The sequence below is a fragment of the Chiloscyllium punctatum genome, chromosome 40, assembly GCF_047496795.1.
Source record: "Chiloscyllium punctatum isolate Juve2018m chromosome 40, sChiPun1.3, whole genome shotgun sequence".
In the NCBI taxonomy this organism is placed as follows: Eukaryota; Metazoa; Chordata; class Chondrichthyes; order Orectolobiformes; family Hemiscylliidae; genus Chiloscyllium; species Chiloscyllium punctatum.
The window spans coordinates 55,421,017-55,439,449 of record NC_092778.1 but is presented as its reverse complement, the minus strand read 5'-3'; the positions used below and the strand labels follow the sequence as shown (position 1 = coordinate 55,439,449).

At 42.7% G+C, this 18,433-nt stretch overlaps 1 protein-coding gene across 1 annotated transcript in view; it reads left to right on the top strand.

Annotated features, from left to right (window-relative positions):
- LOC140464631 (cytoplasmic phosphatidylinositol transfer protein 1-like) overlaps window positions 1-18,433 on the top strand; it is a 200,133-nt gene that overhangs the window by 115,380 nt on the left and 66,320 nt on the right. The window contains exons 4-5 of the mRNA XM_072559958.1: window positions 2,071-2,159; window positions 4,413-4,420. Of these exons, the coding sequence (XP_072416059.1) occupies window positions 2,071-2,159; window positions 4,413-4,420 (97 nt within the window). The remainder of the gene's footprint in view (window positions 1-2,070; window positions 2,160-4,412; window positions 4,421-18,433) is intronic.

Here is an 18,433-nt window from a genome sequence, read left to right as displayed (position 1 = left end):
TCTGATTGTGTTTCCAGCTCTATGCCCATTGCCCTGCAGGCTGTGGGAATGCAAGTGAATACTTAAATGCTGCTTAAACGTTACGAACATTTCTGACTCAGCGTCTTTTCAGGCAGTGAGTTCCAGACTCCCACCACCCTCTGGATGAAAAACATTTCTCTTTAAATCTGTTTCTCCTTGTTATTGACCACTCTACTAATGGAAATTAGTAGATACCTTCCTATCAACCCTTTCTATGCCCCTCATAATCTTAAACACCTCTATCAGGTCCTGTCTCAACCTTCATTGCTTCAAGAGAAACAACGTAGACAGGCAGGAGGCTGGAAGAGCACAGCAAGCCAGGCAGCACCAGGAGGTGTAAGTGAAACCCTTCTTCACTTCCTAGCTCAGACTATCCAGACTAGGCAGCATCCTGGTAGATCTCCTCTGCAATCATAACCTTCCATATAATGTGGTGATCAGAACTGCATATAGCAAAAACCAATAAAACTGCAGATGCTGTAAGTCTGAAACAAAAACAGAAATTGCTGGAAAAGCTCAGCAGATCTGGCAGCATCTTTGGGGAGAAATCGGAATTAATATTTTGGGTTGAGTGACCCTTACTCAGAACTGATGGAGCTAGGAAAATATCAGTTTATATGTAGAAGGGGGTGGAGGGGGGCGTGAAGGAGTAAACGATAGGTGGGAATAGAGCCCAAAGAGAGAGAAGAACAGTTGGACAGACAAAGCAATGAATAACAATCTGGTTAGGAGGGTGAATAGCTGTTAATGGGGACTGTCAATGGCTAACAATGGGTTGTGTGATAACAAGATCTGATGTCACCTCCTTGTCTCTTTTTGGTTGCACTTCAGTCCCACGCTCCTGGGCCTGGCCAAACTGACCATAAACAGGTCCAGGCAGTAGGCCGTAGAGGGGGTCGTTAGGGTCAACTGCCTGCCCCTCTTCCGCAGTTACGTTAGAGCCCGGGCGTCTCTGGAGAAGGAGCACGCAGTCTCCACCAACACCCTGGAGTTGTTCAGGGAGAGGTGGGCACCGCAGGGAGTGGAGTGCGTTATTTCCCCCTCCAACTCTATTTTGATTCAATCCCTGCCCTCCCCTTCACTGTTTGATCACACAGCATTGCCCTTTGGTGTGAAGGGCACTGCTTGTCACTGGCCACTTAGGTGTTCTCTTCCTTCCTGGTGATGAAAATTGAATAAAGATTTGTACACCTTGTGTCTTTCGCTGTGTCTCACACCTGCACACACACAACATGGAAAAAAAACAAGGCCTGATGTGTGGGGGTTGGGATAATGACATGGGGAAACTCAAGCCCTAAAGTCATTGAACTCTATATTGAGCCCAGAAGGCTGCAGGGTCTCCAAACAGAAAATGAAGTGTGGTTCCTCCAGCTTGCACTGAGCTTCACCGGAGCACAGCAGCAAGCTTGAGACAGAGAGGTTGGCCAGGGAACAGAGTGGTGTGTTAAAGTGGGCAGGCAACTGGAAGCTCAGGGTCTCACTATTCCAGTCATGGTCTCGTCAGGGTAGCTGCTGAGATAGTTGCGACAGTTTTTAATCTTCCAAATTCTGGAAGGGTGCAACCAGGTTGGAAAATTACAAAATGTTATTTCTGATTTCCATAAAGGAGTTAGACACAAGCAGGAAACTGTAAATCCATTAGCCTAACACCTAGCATAGGGAAAATGCTGGAATCTATTATTAAGGAGCTTAAAGTGGTGGGGCACTTAGAAAATCTGAATGCAATCAGGCAAAGTCAGTGTGGTTTTCTGAAAGGAAAATCATGTTTGACTAATTTATTAGGACACTTTTGAGGAAATTACAAGCCAGGTGAATGTATCATCAGAAGGCAAGGAGCTATGGACCTGCGCTCAGGCAGTGCACACAATGTGCTGTCTGATAACTTGGGATGTATTACATCTTGTTTGGGATTCTGAGGTCTGTGGTTGTTAATTCAAAAACACAAAAATATAAATCAGCTCAGCCTATCTTGGGTATTGCACACACTTCATCCTCAGTGTGGGATTCTAACGCTAACAATACTGTTTTTACTTTCCTCTTTCTTCACAGCAAACTCCCAGGCTGGGCAAGGGCTGTGGTACCCCGAATATTTTATATCACAGAAAAGGCATGGAACTACTATCCTTATACCATCACAGGTAAGAAGACGCTCCAAATACTTCTCTGGCTATTCAAAATCATTATTAATCATTAGAAAATGTACCAATTTACCTCCAAGAGTACTAGGAATCATAAACCTATATTCTTGATGAAGAGCTTTTGCCTGAAACATCGATTTCCCTGCTCCTCGAATGCTGCCTGAGCTGCTGTGCTTTTCCAGCACCACTCCAATCTTGACTCTGATCTCCAGCATCTGCAATCCTCACTTTCACCTATCATAAACCTATACCCATCTAAACAGCTTTTATGATTATGTTTATAATTTGCATTTTCCCCCAGTGTTCATTTTGGGATACCTTTGCTTCCTGCCTGCCCTTTGGATATGAGTTGTTACTCTGGACAAGAGGTAGACTGCATTCAGCTGGAAAACAAGCTCAAAGAGGGGAAGGTGTTTTGGGACAGATTGATGTGGGCAGAAATGATGGCCCAAATGGCCTCCTCCTGCACCATGACACTTCTGCAATTTTTCGATAAGCCATGATAAATGGCTGGTACAGGCACAAAGGGCTGAATGGCCTCTCTCTATGGCTTCAAGTGGTCAGATTTTAGCATTTGCTAAAAGCCACAAGTTCACCTGCATCAGTATTGGCAAAAGTGAGTACTTCAGATCTGGAGATTAGAGTCAAGATTAGAGTGGTGCTGGAAAAGCACAGCAGGTCAGGCAGCATCCAAGGAGCAGGAAAATCGATGTTTTGGGCAAAATCCCTTCATCAGGATTCCGCCTAGCAACCGGATTGTGAAGAAACAGATTCCCTTCAACTTTACTAAAGCTGGCAAAGGGCATAATTATAGTGACACCAACATGTCATATCATTCATGGGATGTGGGTCTAGGCTAGCATTTACTGCCCATCCTTAACGCCCAGAGGTAATAAGAGTCAATCACCGTGCAGGTCAGGAGTAGGCTAGCCTCAGTAAGGACAGCAGATTTCCTTCCCTTTATGAACTAGATGGATTTTTACAACAACTGACAGTGGTCATCATCAGACTTTTAATTCCAGACTCTTAATGAAGGTACATTCCACCATCTGTCGTAGCAGGATTCAAACCCAGGACCCCAGGGCATCAGAATCAAAGCAAAATACTGCAGATGCTTGAAACTTGCAGCAAACACACAATGCTGGAGAAAATCAGCAACTTCCACAAAGAAAGCAACGCCATCAATATCTTGAGTCGAGAATGGCTCCTCTTCAGAACACCTTCTCCAGCTGTGGATTCAAAACGTTAGCTCTGTTTCTCTGTCTTTTGAACCTGCTGAGTTTCTCCAGAACTCTGTCTTTGTCCCTGGAGCATTAGTTTGCATTGCTAGTTTACCTAGACAATACCATTGGCCATCACCTCCCCTAAGGAGCACCATATCCAAGTGCCTTGGGGACCTTATCGTATGAGAGTTGAAGGTTCTGATTAGATTAGATTCCCACAGTGTGGAAACAGGCCCTTCAACCCAACAAGTCCACACCGACCCTCCGAAGAGTAACCCACCCCACTCTGACTAATGCACCTAACAACTATGGACAACTTAGCATGGCCAATTCACCTGACCTGCACATCTTTGGACTGTGGGAGGAAACCAGGGCACCTGGAGGAAACCCACACAGACATGGGGAGAACTCCACACAGACAGTCACCCAAGGCCGGAATTGAACCTGGGACCCTGGTGCTGTGAGGCAGCTGTGCTAACCACTGAGCCACCGTGCCATTCTTTCAGTGCAGTCTTTGTAGGGCTACCAGTTTTTAATTCTGCTGATGATTGATTGAAAGGAACACACCTCCTTTGTGCTGATCAAGGATCATGCTTGGAACGTTATCAAATTCTCAAGCATTTCTCGCAAGCTAAATGCCACGAAATTTGATTAGCAGACTTTTATTTTGAGTCGCGGGTTTGTTTTCCTTTTTAGCTTGTACTACAGTCGACACTGAAGTGTGAGGTACAGTTCCACGCTGAATCAAAACTGGAAAATATGATGCTGTTCTTTCTCAAGACCTTGCTACTAGGCAACCACTCTTTGTTCTCGATTCGTAAAGGACTGCAAAGTCCTTTAGGCGCAGGGTGAACCTACTTGTTCAAGCATTTTCAAATCCGTTTATATATTAGACATGTTGATTGAAATTGCCTTCTTGGGTAACTTTTGGAGGTGACGTCACCTTCAGATCATTTTAATTATTTATTGTTCCTTTTTTTTTCCCTCTTCTCTCCCTGTTCGTTGCCTCTGTTCCATCCTGTGCAACTAGAATACACTGTAAGTACTTTCATGTTTCATATTCTGTACATGAGTAAGTAATATCGTGCGTAATGTCAAAATGGGTAAAAAAAGTCTGTAAAAGGGAACTGCTCTACACTGTTACACTGCCCTGCTAATGGATGGCACCACTGTTTACCTGCAGCTCTCCTGAATAAGTTATCCAAGTATGAACAGACTTGTATAATTTAGCACGAGATACCTGTCTGTGTTAAATATGTCAGTGTCCCCCATACCTGTCTTTAGAACAGTCACTGATTCAGGGGTTTTTGGAGTGATGTACAGTATGATGAGGGATTTGGGGCAGGTAAGTCAGGAGAATTATTTTGACTGGAATCAGGGTTGGTGACCATGTGATGTTGGTTTTAATATAAAGAACAAGAGATGAGGTGAAGAGACAAACCTTTCATGCTGTGAGCTGGATTGTAGCGCTTAAGTGGCCAGTGGAAGCGGATTCAATACTCAGTGTCAAAATAAGAGTGGGAGAAATACTTGAAAAGAACTTTGCAGGGAAGAGCAGAGAGTGGAGCTTATTGGAAAAGCGTCAAAGAACAATTCGGTTATCTCATATGTGCTGGACTTGGGAGCTGTATTTTTCTGTGATATCGCTGTATGATTATTATAACAGCTCCCATGTTGTTGGTTTGTTGTCATGCTGTTCATGCTGTCACCATCAACCAGTTAGACAATCCGTTTTCAAACCCAGAAACTCAAACCTACTACAATTACTGACACATGGCTCCAAAGCAGAAAGAGGTAAGGGGAGTAAAACAGTTCACTCAGGATTTTCCAAGACTTTACCTACTCACTAGTTCTTCAGATCCTGTTGACTTATTCCCCTCTCCATCTCCTACTTCCACCTTCTGTGTCTAAAACTACCTCTCACCTCCACCATCCCTTGTGAGTTCCTCTCCAAGACACACACTATCCTGACTCAGGACTATATCACTGTCCCGTCATTGTTGGGTCAAAATCTTGGAACCTCTTCCCTATCAGTATTGTGGGTGCAACTACATCTCATGGACTGCAGCATTTTCCACAACTTGCTCAGCTTCATGAGGACATTTAGAGTTGGTCGAAAATGTTGGCTTTGACAGTGATGCCTTTGTCCTGCAAGCAAGCTTTTAAAGAAAATCCTGATTGCTCAATTGTGCAACGAGTTGGGACGTCATGTTGAGGTTGTATATAATGTTGGTGAGGTCTCTTCTAGAGTTGAGAGTGTGGTGCTGGAAAAGCACAGCAGGTCAGGGCAGCATCCAAGGAGCAGGAGAATCGATGTTTCGGGCATAAGAGCTTTATCCTGATGCTGCCTGACCTGCTGTGCTTTACCATCACCACACACTTGACTCTGATCTCCAGCATCTGCAGTCCTCACTTTCTCCTAGATCTCTTGTGGAGTACTGTGTGCAGTTCTGATCAATCTGTCAGAGGAAGGATATTTCTAAGCTGGAGAGGGTTCAGAAAAGATTTGGAGGCTAGAAAAAAATGGAGGGTTTGATATATAGAAATAGGCTGGGACTATTTTCACTGGAGTGTAAGAGGTTGAGGGGTGACCTTATTGAGGTTTATAAAATCATGAGGGGCATAGAAAAGGTGAATGACAAAGGTTTGTTCCCTAGGGTGGGGGAGTTCAAAACTAAGGGACATATATTAAGATGAGAGGAGAAAAATTTAATAAGGATATGAGAGGCTACTTATTTCCACAGGGAATGCTTCATATGTGGAATAAATTGCCAGAGTAGTGGATGCAGGTACGGTTACAACATTTAAGAGACATTTAGGTAAGTGCATGACTAAGAAATGTTGGAGGGATATGGGTCAGGAGCAGTCAGCTGGGACTAATTTAGTTTGGAATTATGGTTGGCATTGACTGGTTGGACTGAAGTGTCTGTTTCCGTGCTGTATGACTCTATAACTGACTAAAACTCCCTGATGCAATGAACGGAAGCAGCAGAAGATACCCTTTTCTCTTGCTGAAAACACAAACAAATCTTCCACAGTTAATACCACATTAGGTTAAGACACAAGTTAAAAAATACCCAGTCTCTATAATTAGATCAATATCTTTCTCAGTTATTATGACTAAAAAGACTTACAGTAAAGAGTGTATGTCGAAGCAATAAATAACTGACATTGAACTTGCATAGAGGAAATCATTTTGAGCAGAAAACTTTATTTTAAAAATAATCTCCTCAGCTTCTCATCAGTTCTTAACATAGCTTTTCGAACTTCCTAATGAAGTGTTATGATGGGATTTTCGGAACATTTATACCATATTAAGACATGTTGGGCTAGAAAGACCTGGCTTACTATAAATCCTCAATTTAAGTCACCCACTTAGCATTATTTCATTTTAAAGCTGTTTTACCTCTAATGCTTTTTCCCTCAAATTACATTGGCATTTCTAGTTTGCCACAACCCTATTCCATTTGCTATGGACCCAAATTGGTGGGCATTGTGCAAAGGTTGTGTGGTCTTAACTACATTACGCCAGGGATAGTGCGACTTGATCTTTGAACTTCTGACCCAGAGTCTGGGACACTACCACAGGACCCCTCACCCTTCTACTACTCTACCTTCTCCCTACTCCCCCTCTAACCTTGAAGCTGCTTTTCCCTGCCTTGCTTCCAATCCCCTGGCTTTGGTTCTCTCGGGCATTGCCTCCCTCTGACTTTGCCTCCAGTATTTCCCCGCAACCGGCCTTGCCTCATTCTGACCTTGTCTCGCCAATGCTTCTGCCCTCTGTCCTTTCTTTAGGCTTCTCCCCATTGATGCCCCTCCCTTGTCCTGGCTGCCATTCTGAACTCATGCAGAAGTGCCTCATCTAGTGGCAGAAGTTGGTCGATGCAGTCCGATGTACTCTGACCAACTGTGACTCAATGGAGCCTGGTCAGTCTAAAAGCACAGACAGATGCAGTTTTGAAAATACTTTCTAAAACATTGTGTGTGGGAAATACTATATTGTATTACTATTGTATATCTTACGTCGCAAGTTATTTCAGCCAGAATTGCACAGTGCTGGACATATATGGGACACTTATTTTCTTACAGGCAAAAAAATGTCTGAAGGAACCTAACTCTAACCTTATCATTATTTCTTATGAGAACCTATGATTCACTTAAAATCATTTTAGTTCAAGTCACAATTTTCCATAACTTTTGCGAGGACTTGCTATAATTGAAAACAACTCCATTATCCAAATGTGCCCTGGTCAATGTGACTAATTTTGAAATGAATCCCTCAACTATGCATCAGGGACAATTTTGAAATGTTCAATAGAACTAGTGCCTGTTCTAAGGAAATATGAATGGGTGAGGGGTCTTGTGGTAGTGTCCTAGACTCTGGGTCAGAGGTTCAAGGTTAAGACACTCCCTCCAAGGAGATAATGTAATTAAGGAGACACAACCTTCGCTCACTGCCCACCAATTTGGATCCAAAAGAAATGAAATTGATTTGTAATGTCTCCGTCATTGAAAACTACAAGATTCTAAGCAAGGTTGACATGTTGCTGGCTGAGAGGATGTTTCCACATGTGGGGAAGTGGAGAATTAAAGGGCACAGTTTCAAAAGAAAGGGCCTCCCACTTAAGATGAAGGAATGGAAGAATTTCTTCTGGAAGAGGGTCACTGGTATCTGGAATCCTCTCCCACCGTGAGCAGTAGAGCTTGTATCGTGAAATATATACCAGGTTGAGGTAGGCAGGTTTTTGATTGAGTGAGTAGAGAGAGATGTGGGCAAGTGGGTTAATGCCAAAATCAGATCAGCCATGATTTTATTGAGTGGTGAGAGGTTCAAGGGGGCTGAATGCCCTACCTCTGCTTCTATGTTCCCACAAAATGCAAAGTATCAGGTGGTTAGGTAAAACTTGGTGATCGTGTTGAGTAGTTTCATTGGCAAGTGGCTGTGACCGTTTTGCTATAATATGATCATAGACTGCTTACCATAAAATGCTAATGTCGTGGGTCAGTCTACTCACTAGACTGGTAACCGATTCCACTGGGTGGTGTTGCAAGATTAGTAAGTTAGTTCTATCATCTTCTTGGGAAATGGGAGCCACGTTGTTTGCAGCAGTGAATCTCTCCCGTACAAAGTGCAGCAACCCAGAATTCTCATCTCTTTAAACCCTCAGTTGAATCCATCGGTAAGGAGTTGCTTTTCACTGTGAATCCCTATTGTCTGCTGTTTGGGTTAAATGTGCTGCATTTAAGTCACTTGTTAATCCTCCTTTCGCACTATGACCAGCTGCAGAGTACATGTTCGCTGTGTTTATCGAGTACAAACCTGCCCGCTTGTTCTATACTTTGAACTTCTCATCTGGTTCAGCATTATTAGAGCTATGAACTGCCCCATTTTGGAGAGATTAAACTTTGACAGCGAGCCTAAGTAAATCTGAAGAACTGAAATCCCAAAGGATGCTATTACTGCAATCTGATACTGATTGAATTGTTACACAAAGAAACCCATGTTGTTCATGGGATTGGAGGTGGTTTTCAATTAAACCAGAGATTTCCAACACAAGATTCAGTTAGAAACCTTGTAATAATGTCAATTGTCACAAACAGCTGTAGTCATTTAAGAATATTGAATACTTGTGAGAAAGTATAGCATCCAGTGTTTAAACCTTTTCTTCCCAATTGCATTTTCCAATGTACTTTATTTTTTGTTGTAATCCACTTCTTCACAGATAAAGAGTCTCTATCATGGTATTAATTGGGAGTAGGAGGTTAACCTATTTAAGGAGATTGGGTGCTTTCTCATTTGTGAAACTGATGCCACAATGTTAATTGGATAGGGTTTACTGCTTGCTTTCAGTGGGATAATTAAACTCATTTCTCTCTCTGTCTTGTGGTGTGGGCTTCCGCTGAACAGAGGTGGTTACAAGAGGCAGCCCACATTAAACAGCCCTGATGGTAGCTGGGGCAGTGAACAGGCACCTGGCACTTGGACTGTTGGCACTGCTCAATGATCTGGTGAATCGTAGGTTGTCTACAGTGTTTCTATATAGTCAGCTCATGGCAATGTCAGTGATGCAGTTCCCTAAGGTGTATCTAGTTATAGACGAGCTCAGAACATTGATCCCAAATTTAAAGGGAAGATCTTGCACGTTTGCAGGATGTTGCACATTTGATCTCAGCCTGAAACCTCCAGTGTGTCATTCAATATCGTTCGCTGCTGTGCTGGTACTAATTGGAAACGTTTCCTTCATTAAATCTCCAACACCTGATCTGATGAAGAATTGAATGCTCATTTGAGAGAGTGTGTAGCGACTGTTCAAACAGTAGCAGCAATGGTATGGTCTTCATTAAGGACCTTGTCTAGGTCCTATCAAGTAAGCTTTATTCCAGCCCTTTCCCTGCTTTTGTTACTCCATCTTTCAGGGCAGGAAGAAGCACAGATCATTAACCCTTTAATCCCAGTTTGATGTTACTTTATTCATTTAAATGTAAAAGAAAGCACAAATACAGTTAGTCACTGTCATTGAGAATCCACTGAGTCTGAGTCTGGATGTAGATCCTTTCTGACCACAGTGCATTATAAATGTGTTTAGGGAGCTAATCTGACAGGATCACAAGAACTCTACTGACAGTGAAAGTCTTTTTCCTAGGATGATGACGTCAGCTTTTACTAGGGGTCATAACTACAAATTGAGGGGTGATAGCTTTAAGACAGATGTCAGAGGCAGGTTCTTTACTCAGAGAGTGATAAGGGCATGGAATGCCCTACCTGCCAATGTAGTTAACTCAGTCACATTAGGAAGATTTAAACAATCCTTGAATAAGCATATGGATGATGATGGGATAGTGTAGGGGGACGAGCTGAGAATAGTTCACAGGTCGGCGCAACATTGAGGGCTGAAGGGCCTGTTCTGCGCTGTATTGTTCTACGTTCTATGTTCCAAGTTTAGAAAGAACAAACCAGAAATTTGCTCAGTGAGTAATGGAGAGGCAGTGGTGTATTGGTTACATCACTGGGCTGTCAACGCAGATCCCTACGCTAATGTTCTGGGGACATCGGCTTGATTCCCATCATGACAGATGGTGAAACTTGAATTCAATTTTTGTTTTTTTTAAAAAAGCCTGCACATCCCTGGACACTGTGAGCAATATAGCATGGCCAATCCACCTGCAAATCTTTGTACTGTGGGAGGAAACTGAAGCTCGCAACTGTAACCCACAGAGAGAATGTGCAAACTCCACACAGACAGTTGCCCTAGGCTGGAATCGAACCCAGGTGTGTAGTGCTGTTAGGCAGCAGTGCTAACCACTGAGCCACTACACCACCCCAAGGATCAGTCGTTTGGTTGTTGGCAGGTGAAAGGCCTTTGTCGTTGATAACTGGTCACTAGTCCATTGACCAGTCCTTTTCTTACCAACCAAAACTCCATCTGTACACAACCCCTCAACTCCAGTTTGTCTGCAAACACTTCTGTAACCCGCAGCTGTATGAACCATGCTCGCTTGGGTATCTCGCTTTCCAACCATGCAACAACCCTTGGCTTTTAAACAGTTCTTTTGTCATTGCAATTCATTATTAAAAAACACAAAATAAAAATACACGGTCTTTACACAAGAGCACGGTAAAGAGTTCTAGGTCATCTAAAATTTAAAGTCTGTTTTGCCTCAGATATCCCATGTAGTTTATTGGTTTTTCAATTATAGATTTCTTAAAAAAAGAAACAAATCATCAAAAGCAAAAATAATCCCTTAATATAGGGCAGAAATATCTCCAATGTTGGGTTTAGGATTTTGCTAGCTTGTCAAGTTAATGTTCAGTTCAGTTGGCAGTTGCGTTATGATTTGGATACTTGATCTCTTGAATAAGAATCCTCTGTTGAAAGTGTGATTGGTACATTAGGTATATTCCCTGAATAACATGCTGCCTATTTGATTGACTTGATTTGATTAATTATTGTCACATGTACCTCGGCACAGTGAAAAGTTTTGTTTTGCATCCAGTGCAGGGAGATCATACCATACAAAATGCTTTAGAGTAATAGAACAGATGGAGGAATACAGTGTTACAGCTGCAGGGAAGGTGCGCAAAGAGCAGGGTTGACATTAAGTTTAAAATTTGAGAGGTCCATTCAGAAGTCTAATAACAGTGGGGAAGAAGCTGTTCTTTAATCTATTGGTATGTGTCTTTAGGCTTTTGCATCTTCTGCCTGTCAGAAGAGGTCAGAAGAGATTAAAACTGGGTTGGTTATAGTTATCATTTAGTCCAGTTGCTGAGTATTCTCAGCCTTTTAGAAACAAATGGCTGCTTCCTTCCCACTCACCTACCCTCTTGTCCACTGATATGTAAAAGATGACTTGTTAACGGTCTGAAATAGGTGCCACATCGATCAGTCAAGAATGAAAAGTCTATGATTCCACAAACAGTGAAGTGGTAGTAGGTAGGAGCTATCTTCTCTCCTGTTGTTCTCCATAATATTTCATCTCAGATACAGGCAGGATGCTGCCAGACTCGTACTTAGACCTGAATTGAAAGAAAGAATAACTTCCATTTCTGTAGCAATTGCCACAACCACAGGACATTCCAAAGTACTTTACAGACATCGAAGTACCTTACTGAAGTCTAGTCATTGTTATCCTGTAGGGCACCTGATTTGCACATGGGAAGCTCAAAACCAGCAGCATCCATAATAGCTGGATCATCAATTTGAATGCATTTTGGTTGAGGGAAAGACATTGGCCAGAATGCTGGGGAAACATCCCCATTCCTCCTGCTGTCGGATCTTTAACATATGCCAGACAGGGTAGACACGTCCTCAGTTTAACCAACTGTTTATGCTGTCTCAGTGCTTCCTTTAGTGTTTTGTTTTAAGCCAGAATACTGACGCTGAGGCCTCCTGAGCTTTAATGTTAACAAACATCTGTTTGAAATAAAAGCTCTCGGGTTCGACAAAGTTCTTTAAAATTGTTGTGTAGGTGGCAGTGAATGACGACAGGGTGAATGTTCATCATCAGACCCACACAGTCTCAATCTCAGCCCAGCCTTCTGCAGAGATCCTGGATGAAGGCCAGGCACAGTGTGACAGGCAAGGGGTGGAGGTAAATTCAGGAACGGATCACCTCCAGGATCTTGCAGCCCCCCCAGCTCGCCAAGTGAGGCATGAACACTCCAACCCTTAACTCGAGTCAAAGCTCTCTCCACTGAGAGAGGGAAACCAGCTGTAGAGGAAATGGGGGATTAGAACTAACGATACAACATATAGTCATTTGAGATGTGTGAGCAGTCCTTTCACCTTGGGTGGAATGTGCTGTAAACTGTAAATAGGCTCCCTCCAAATGTCTCCTCCATGTACAGCAGTGGCCTTTATTAATTCAGGCAAGTGGGCGTCACTGGCTGGGCCAGCATTCTTTATCTGACCCCAGCTACTCCAGATCAGTATTTTTAATTTAAATTCACTCACAGGATATGGCCAGGCCAGCATTTATTGTCCATCCCTCAATGCCTAGAGAACGGTTAAGAGTCGGCCACATTGCTGTGGGTCTGGAGTCACATGTAGACCAGACTCAGTAAGGATGGCAGATTTCTTTCACTGGTTGGTGAACCAAATGGATTCTTCCAACAATTGACAATGGCTTCGTGGTTCGTCGTTGGACCCTTAAATCCAGATTCTTTATTGAACTCAGATTCCAGCATCTGCCATGGTGGGATTTCAACCCAGTTCCCCAGAACATTAACTGAGTTCCTGGAATTAATAGGAGAAAGTGAAGTCTGCAGATGCTGAAGAGTCAGAGTTGAAAAGGGTGGCGCTGGAAAAGCACAGCAGGTTGGGGAGCATCTGGGGGCAGGAGAGTTGACTTTTCGGGCTTAAGCCCTTTGTCAGGATGCCCTGATGAATGGTTTATGCCACAACGTCGACTCTCCTGCTCCTCGGATGTTGCTTGACCTGCTGTGCTTTTCCAGCACCAACATTTACAATTCTGGGATTAATTGTCTACCGATGAGATCACTTGGGGCTTCCCTTCTATGCATTGACTGCAAAGCATTTTGGGATAGCCCCGTGATGCAAAAGGAGCTATATAAATGAAAGGCAGCTGAGGTAAAATGAACGGAAATTTCCCTGAGGATAAACGATTGGGCAGCCAGTTCAAGAAAACTGGCTGAACTTGGACAGGTTTAACTGTGTTCTCTCAACCCATTTAGCGGTGTGCGGCCCAGGAAAGGTTGAAGAATCTTTTTGCTGAACTTGAGTGGTGTGGAAGATTAGAATGTTGCCCAATCACCTGAATCACAGCTATCAGAATAGTTCCTGAAGTTTTATTCAAGACTGTGTGTAAAACGTCTACAATTTCCATTTAGACACGATCCAGGCACCGTTAGTGGTGGTGACTGAAGCTTTGTGAGAAGCTGACTTAAGTAGACTTCAAGGGCTACCTTCGGAAGATGGTTACATAAAGTTTGTGCTGCCTTAAATAGACAAGGTTTAAGAAGTGAACTGATTTGAAGTGCTTCATGTGGTTCAAGGACTTGCCTGGACTTGGAGAGAGAGAAATGATTTCCGTTGATGGCAGAATCCAGCGCAAGGGGCTTGGCTTTAAAATTAGAACTAAATTGTTCATGTGTCACATTAGGAAGCATCTCTTCACGGGAAGTATGATAGACATCGGGAACACTCTGCCCAAAATGCAGTTGAATACAAGTCAATGGTAAATTACAGAATGGAGATTGATTTGGTTTGTTATTAATCAAGCATATTAATTAAAGATATGGATTTGAGTTGGATGGATGTGAGTAACAGTCAACCATGATTTAGCAGAGTAACAGAAGCAGCTTGAGGTTTGGAATAGCCTCCTGTTGTTCCTATAAATATCAAGCAAAAAATTAAGAATTAAAGTCTCCATAGTCTGGTCGGGCTGCTCTTTCATTGGAGAGGGGTGATGGTGGTGCTTTAACCTGAGGGTCTGCATGCCTCAGGTGAGGGGAAAGATTGAGAAGGAGAGCCCTCCATGATAACTCAGTTGGTGCAGGATTTTTTTTTTAATTTCAAAAATATACATTATTTATAAAATATCTTTTTGTACATAGTTGCTGAAGCAGTTCGGTTCTGTACAATACCATGCGAAGAAAATAAAACAGATATTGGAGTTATCCAGCAAATGAAACAAAGGCATTTCTTACTTGTACAAAATAATATTTGAGGCGTCACTGAGCTGATAACTGAACAGACCTCTATTAATATCAGCAGAAAGACCTGAGGCTGGTCTTTCCCCACTGTGCCTTGGCGGTAGCTGCCTCAAGCCCTAGTGCGTCCCTCAGCACGTAGTCCTGGACCTTGGAATGTGCCAGGCTGCAACACTCAATCAAGGTCAACTCCTTCAACTGGAAGACCAACATGTTTCAGGCAGACCAAAGAGCATCTTTCACTGAGTTGATGATTCTCCAGGCCCGGTCAGGATTTGAATCCACACTGTCAGCGTTATTAGATTGCAAACTGGCCGTCTAGCTGTATTGTTTAGGTCTAAACAATACCCTTTAGGAGGTTAAGCTTGTTCTTAGTTTTGAGTAAAAGATTTTTTTTTGTCTGAGCCAGTCAATTTGCTGCTGTTACGGGAGTGATTCTCGTGAACCTTGAAATAAAAAAAAGTGTTTCAGTCTTCAATAATAACACCTCGCGTCTTGATGAATTTGTTAACCTCCTGCCCAAGCCAATCCTTTAATGTATAAAGATTAATGGAGAACTTGCTCATTGACTCTGGATGTATTTTCACAAGAGACATATGAAGGTTCTGTGCTTATGTTTTACTTACTTATTTACCCAACTAAAGCAACACATCAGTGTCACCAGAACACAAAATAACCCTGCTATAATGGATATTGGGACCCAATCTTTGCCACCATGTTTAATAGCTACTGCAATAGCAGAGCGACATCAGAACACGCAATATTTCTCTGGGCAAAATACCAGGTAGAAGTAGACATGGCTACATTATAATTATAGCTGGTTTCAACTGGCATTTTCTTTCCACCAAGTGGTACTTGTGTCCCTAAGCCACAACTCAACATGGTCCTTTAATCAAATGTGTACATGGGAGATTTACCAGCCCAGTTTATTTTGTTTCAGTCTATTGCCTTGACAGAATTGAAAGAAGCATTAAACAATCCTTTTGTCAAATCCACTCATGAACTCATCATTATAAACCAAAAAACAACAAGTTTCATCGCCTTCTCAAAAGGTGTTAAAATATTTGGTGTGAAAATGCTTTGGTTAGCAACAGTCAATAATGTGTGAAGGAGCGAGCTTCCTTACTGAATTGCTGGCTCAAAGTTATCGTACCATATTCAAGTTGGTTTCAGAATAAATTAGTGCTCTGATGAGCGGCCAAATCCCTTTCTTCTGTTGCAGGATTATCTTCATCACGTGTGAGTGAAAACCAAAGATAATTGATCTCTTCCCACATGATCAAAAGCAGTCAGTTACTTCAGGGTGTGAGAGCTAACCCCCAAATGTGATTTGACCCAGGTATATTGGAGCACGGGAATACTTAAATTAATTTCTGTCTTTATGACCCTGCCTCACCTCAACACATACCCTTCAATCCTTCAAATCAATTTTGGTCAATTCGGAATCAAAGTAGTATCTATTAAAGGATGCAAAACAAATACCAAATGGAAAACAAGTTCATAATGTGAGTCACACAGATAGTGAGTAATGACTGACTGTCTCTCCAGTCCATTGTGGTGAATGTAGGTCATAGAATTGCTACTGGGGGGAAGCCAGCTATTTGGTCCATCAAGTCCACACCAACCCTCTAAAGAACATCCCCTCTAGACCCACCCCATCCCCGTAACCCTGCATTTCCCATGGCTAATCCACCCACCCTGAACATCCCTGGGCAATTTAGCACAGCAGTCCACCTAACCTGTACATCTTTGGACCATGGGAGAAAGCAAGAGCACCTGGAGGAAGCCCACGCAGACACACGGAGAATGTGCAAACTCCACACAGACAGTCACCCAAGGAAGGAATCAAACCTGGGTCCCTAGCGTTGTGGGGCAGCAGTGCTAACCACTGAGCCACCATGCTGCCCGAAATGAATGTGACTAGCTGCTACTGAGTGCTTGACAATTTTTTTCTAACTGTGGTGCAGTGAATGACTTGATCTGAAATCAAAAACCTTTAAAAGTAGTAAGTTGAAAGTGAAGATCACTCCAATGTCTCAGTACTCACTGGAGCTTGAAAATTAAATACTATTCGAAAATTCAGTGGTGACAACTGAGAGATTGTGCTCAGCAATTTCACAATCTCATACTCGCCCTTTTCTTCCAATGTTCAGGCTTGCAGTTTTCTTGAAGGAAACCATTAATGTATTAATGCAAAAAGTTTCTCTTTGCAACAGAGAAAATATTGAAGTCAAATAGAGAAAAGACCTTAGACTAAACTTGATCAGTTGAGTCAGTGATCTGAAGCACGGCAAATGGAGTTTAATTTGCATAAATGTGAGGTATTGCATTTTGAGAAAAGCAGACAAGGGCAGCACTTAGACAATTAAAAGTAGGGCCCTGGGTAGTGTTGTAGAACAGGGAGACCAAGGGCTTCAGGTACATAATTCTTTGAAATTTGCATCAGATATCGACAAGGTGGTTAAGAAGACATTTAGCACACTTCATTGCTCAGACCTTTGAGTATAGGAGTTATGTTGAGTTAGTACAGGGCAGTGGTGAGGCCTATTCTGGAGTACTGTGTCAAGTTCTGGTCACCCTGTTAAAGGAAGGATATCATTAAGCAGAAGAGGGTTCAGAAGAGATTTACCAGGATGTTGCCAGGAATGGAGGGTTTGAGTTATAAGGAGAGACTGGATAGGCTGGGACTTTTTTCAATGTGTGTAGGAGTTTGACCTTAGAGGGGTTTATAAAATCATGAGGGAATCACATAAGGTGAATGGCAGGTGTCTTTACCCAGTGGTGGGGGATTTCAAGATGAAGGGGTACATTTTTAAGGTGAGAGGAGAAAGATTTAAGAAAGACATGAGGGATTTCTTTTTACACAGACAGTGGTTCGTGTGTGGAATGAACTTCTAAAGAAAATGGTGGGTACAGGTACAGTCACAATATTTAAAACAAATTTGAGTAAGTACATGAATAAGGAATGTTTGGAGGGATGTGGGCCAAGTGTAGGCGGGTGGGACTAGTTTAATTTGGGATTATGGTCAGCATGGACTTGTTGGACCGAAAGGTCTGTTTCCATGCTGTATGACCCTAAACCTTCTAAGCCAAGGAGGGATTTAGTTTCGGTCTTCCTGACCTCAAGTAATGGCTGGGAATGTTAAAGTTGTTTTTAGTTTGACAATGTCTGCTGTCAGCTCCTAACTCAGCATTTCCTGCTCACACATTTCTCCTGCACTCACTGGTCTACATTGGCTCTTGGTCCAGGAACACCCTTGAATTTAAAATTCTCGTCCACGTTTAAATCCCTCTACTGCTGTAATTTCCTCCAGTCCTGGGACACGCTGAGATCTGTCTGCTCTTCCAAGTCTGTGCAAACCCTGACTGCCATCACTCTATCATTATCAGCAGTGACTTCAATTGCCAAAGCTTTAAGTTGTAGGATCCTCTCTGTAAACCTCTCCATCTCCGTACCTCATTCCCCTCCACAAAGACACCTCTTAAAAATGACCACTTTGACCAAATGTTTAGCTCCTGTTCTAGCGCCCCCTATCCCATGTGGCTGTGTCCATGTTTTCTTCAACTCTGTTCCTGCAAAGTTCTGTGGAATGTTTTCCAATGTCAAAGACAGTGAATAACTCCAAATTGTTGATGGAAGAAGATCCACACGAATGTTGAATTGAGACGATCATTCTCAACTATCCTGCAGCCTAACAGCAGTTCTGTAGGTAATCCGGTTTAGTCATTATCTGTTTCACAGCTCCTGATGAGTAAAGGAAAACTGTGCTAGTCAAGGCATAGGGCATAATAAATTTTAGCAGGTACAAAGTTGGTACCCCATAAAATGTATGAGGAGAAAGTGAGGACTGCAGATGCTGGAGATCAGAGCTGAAAATGTG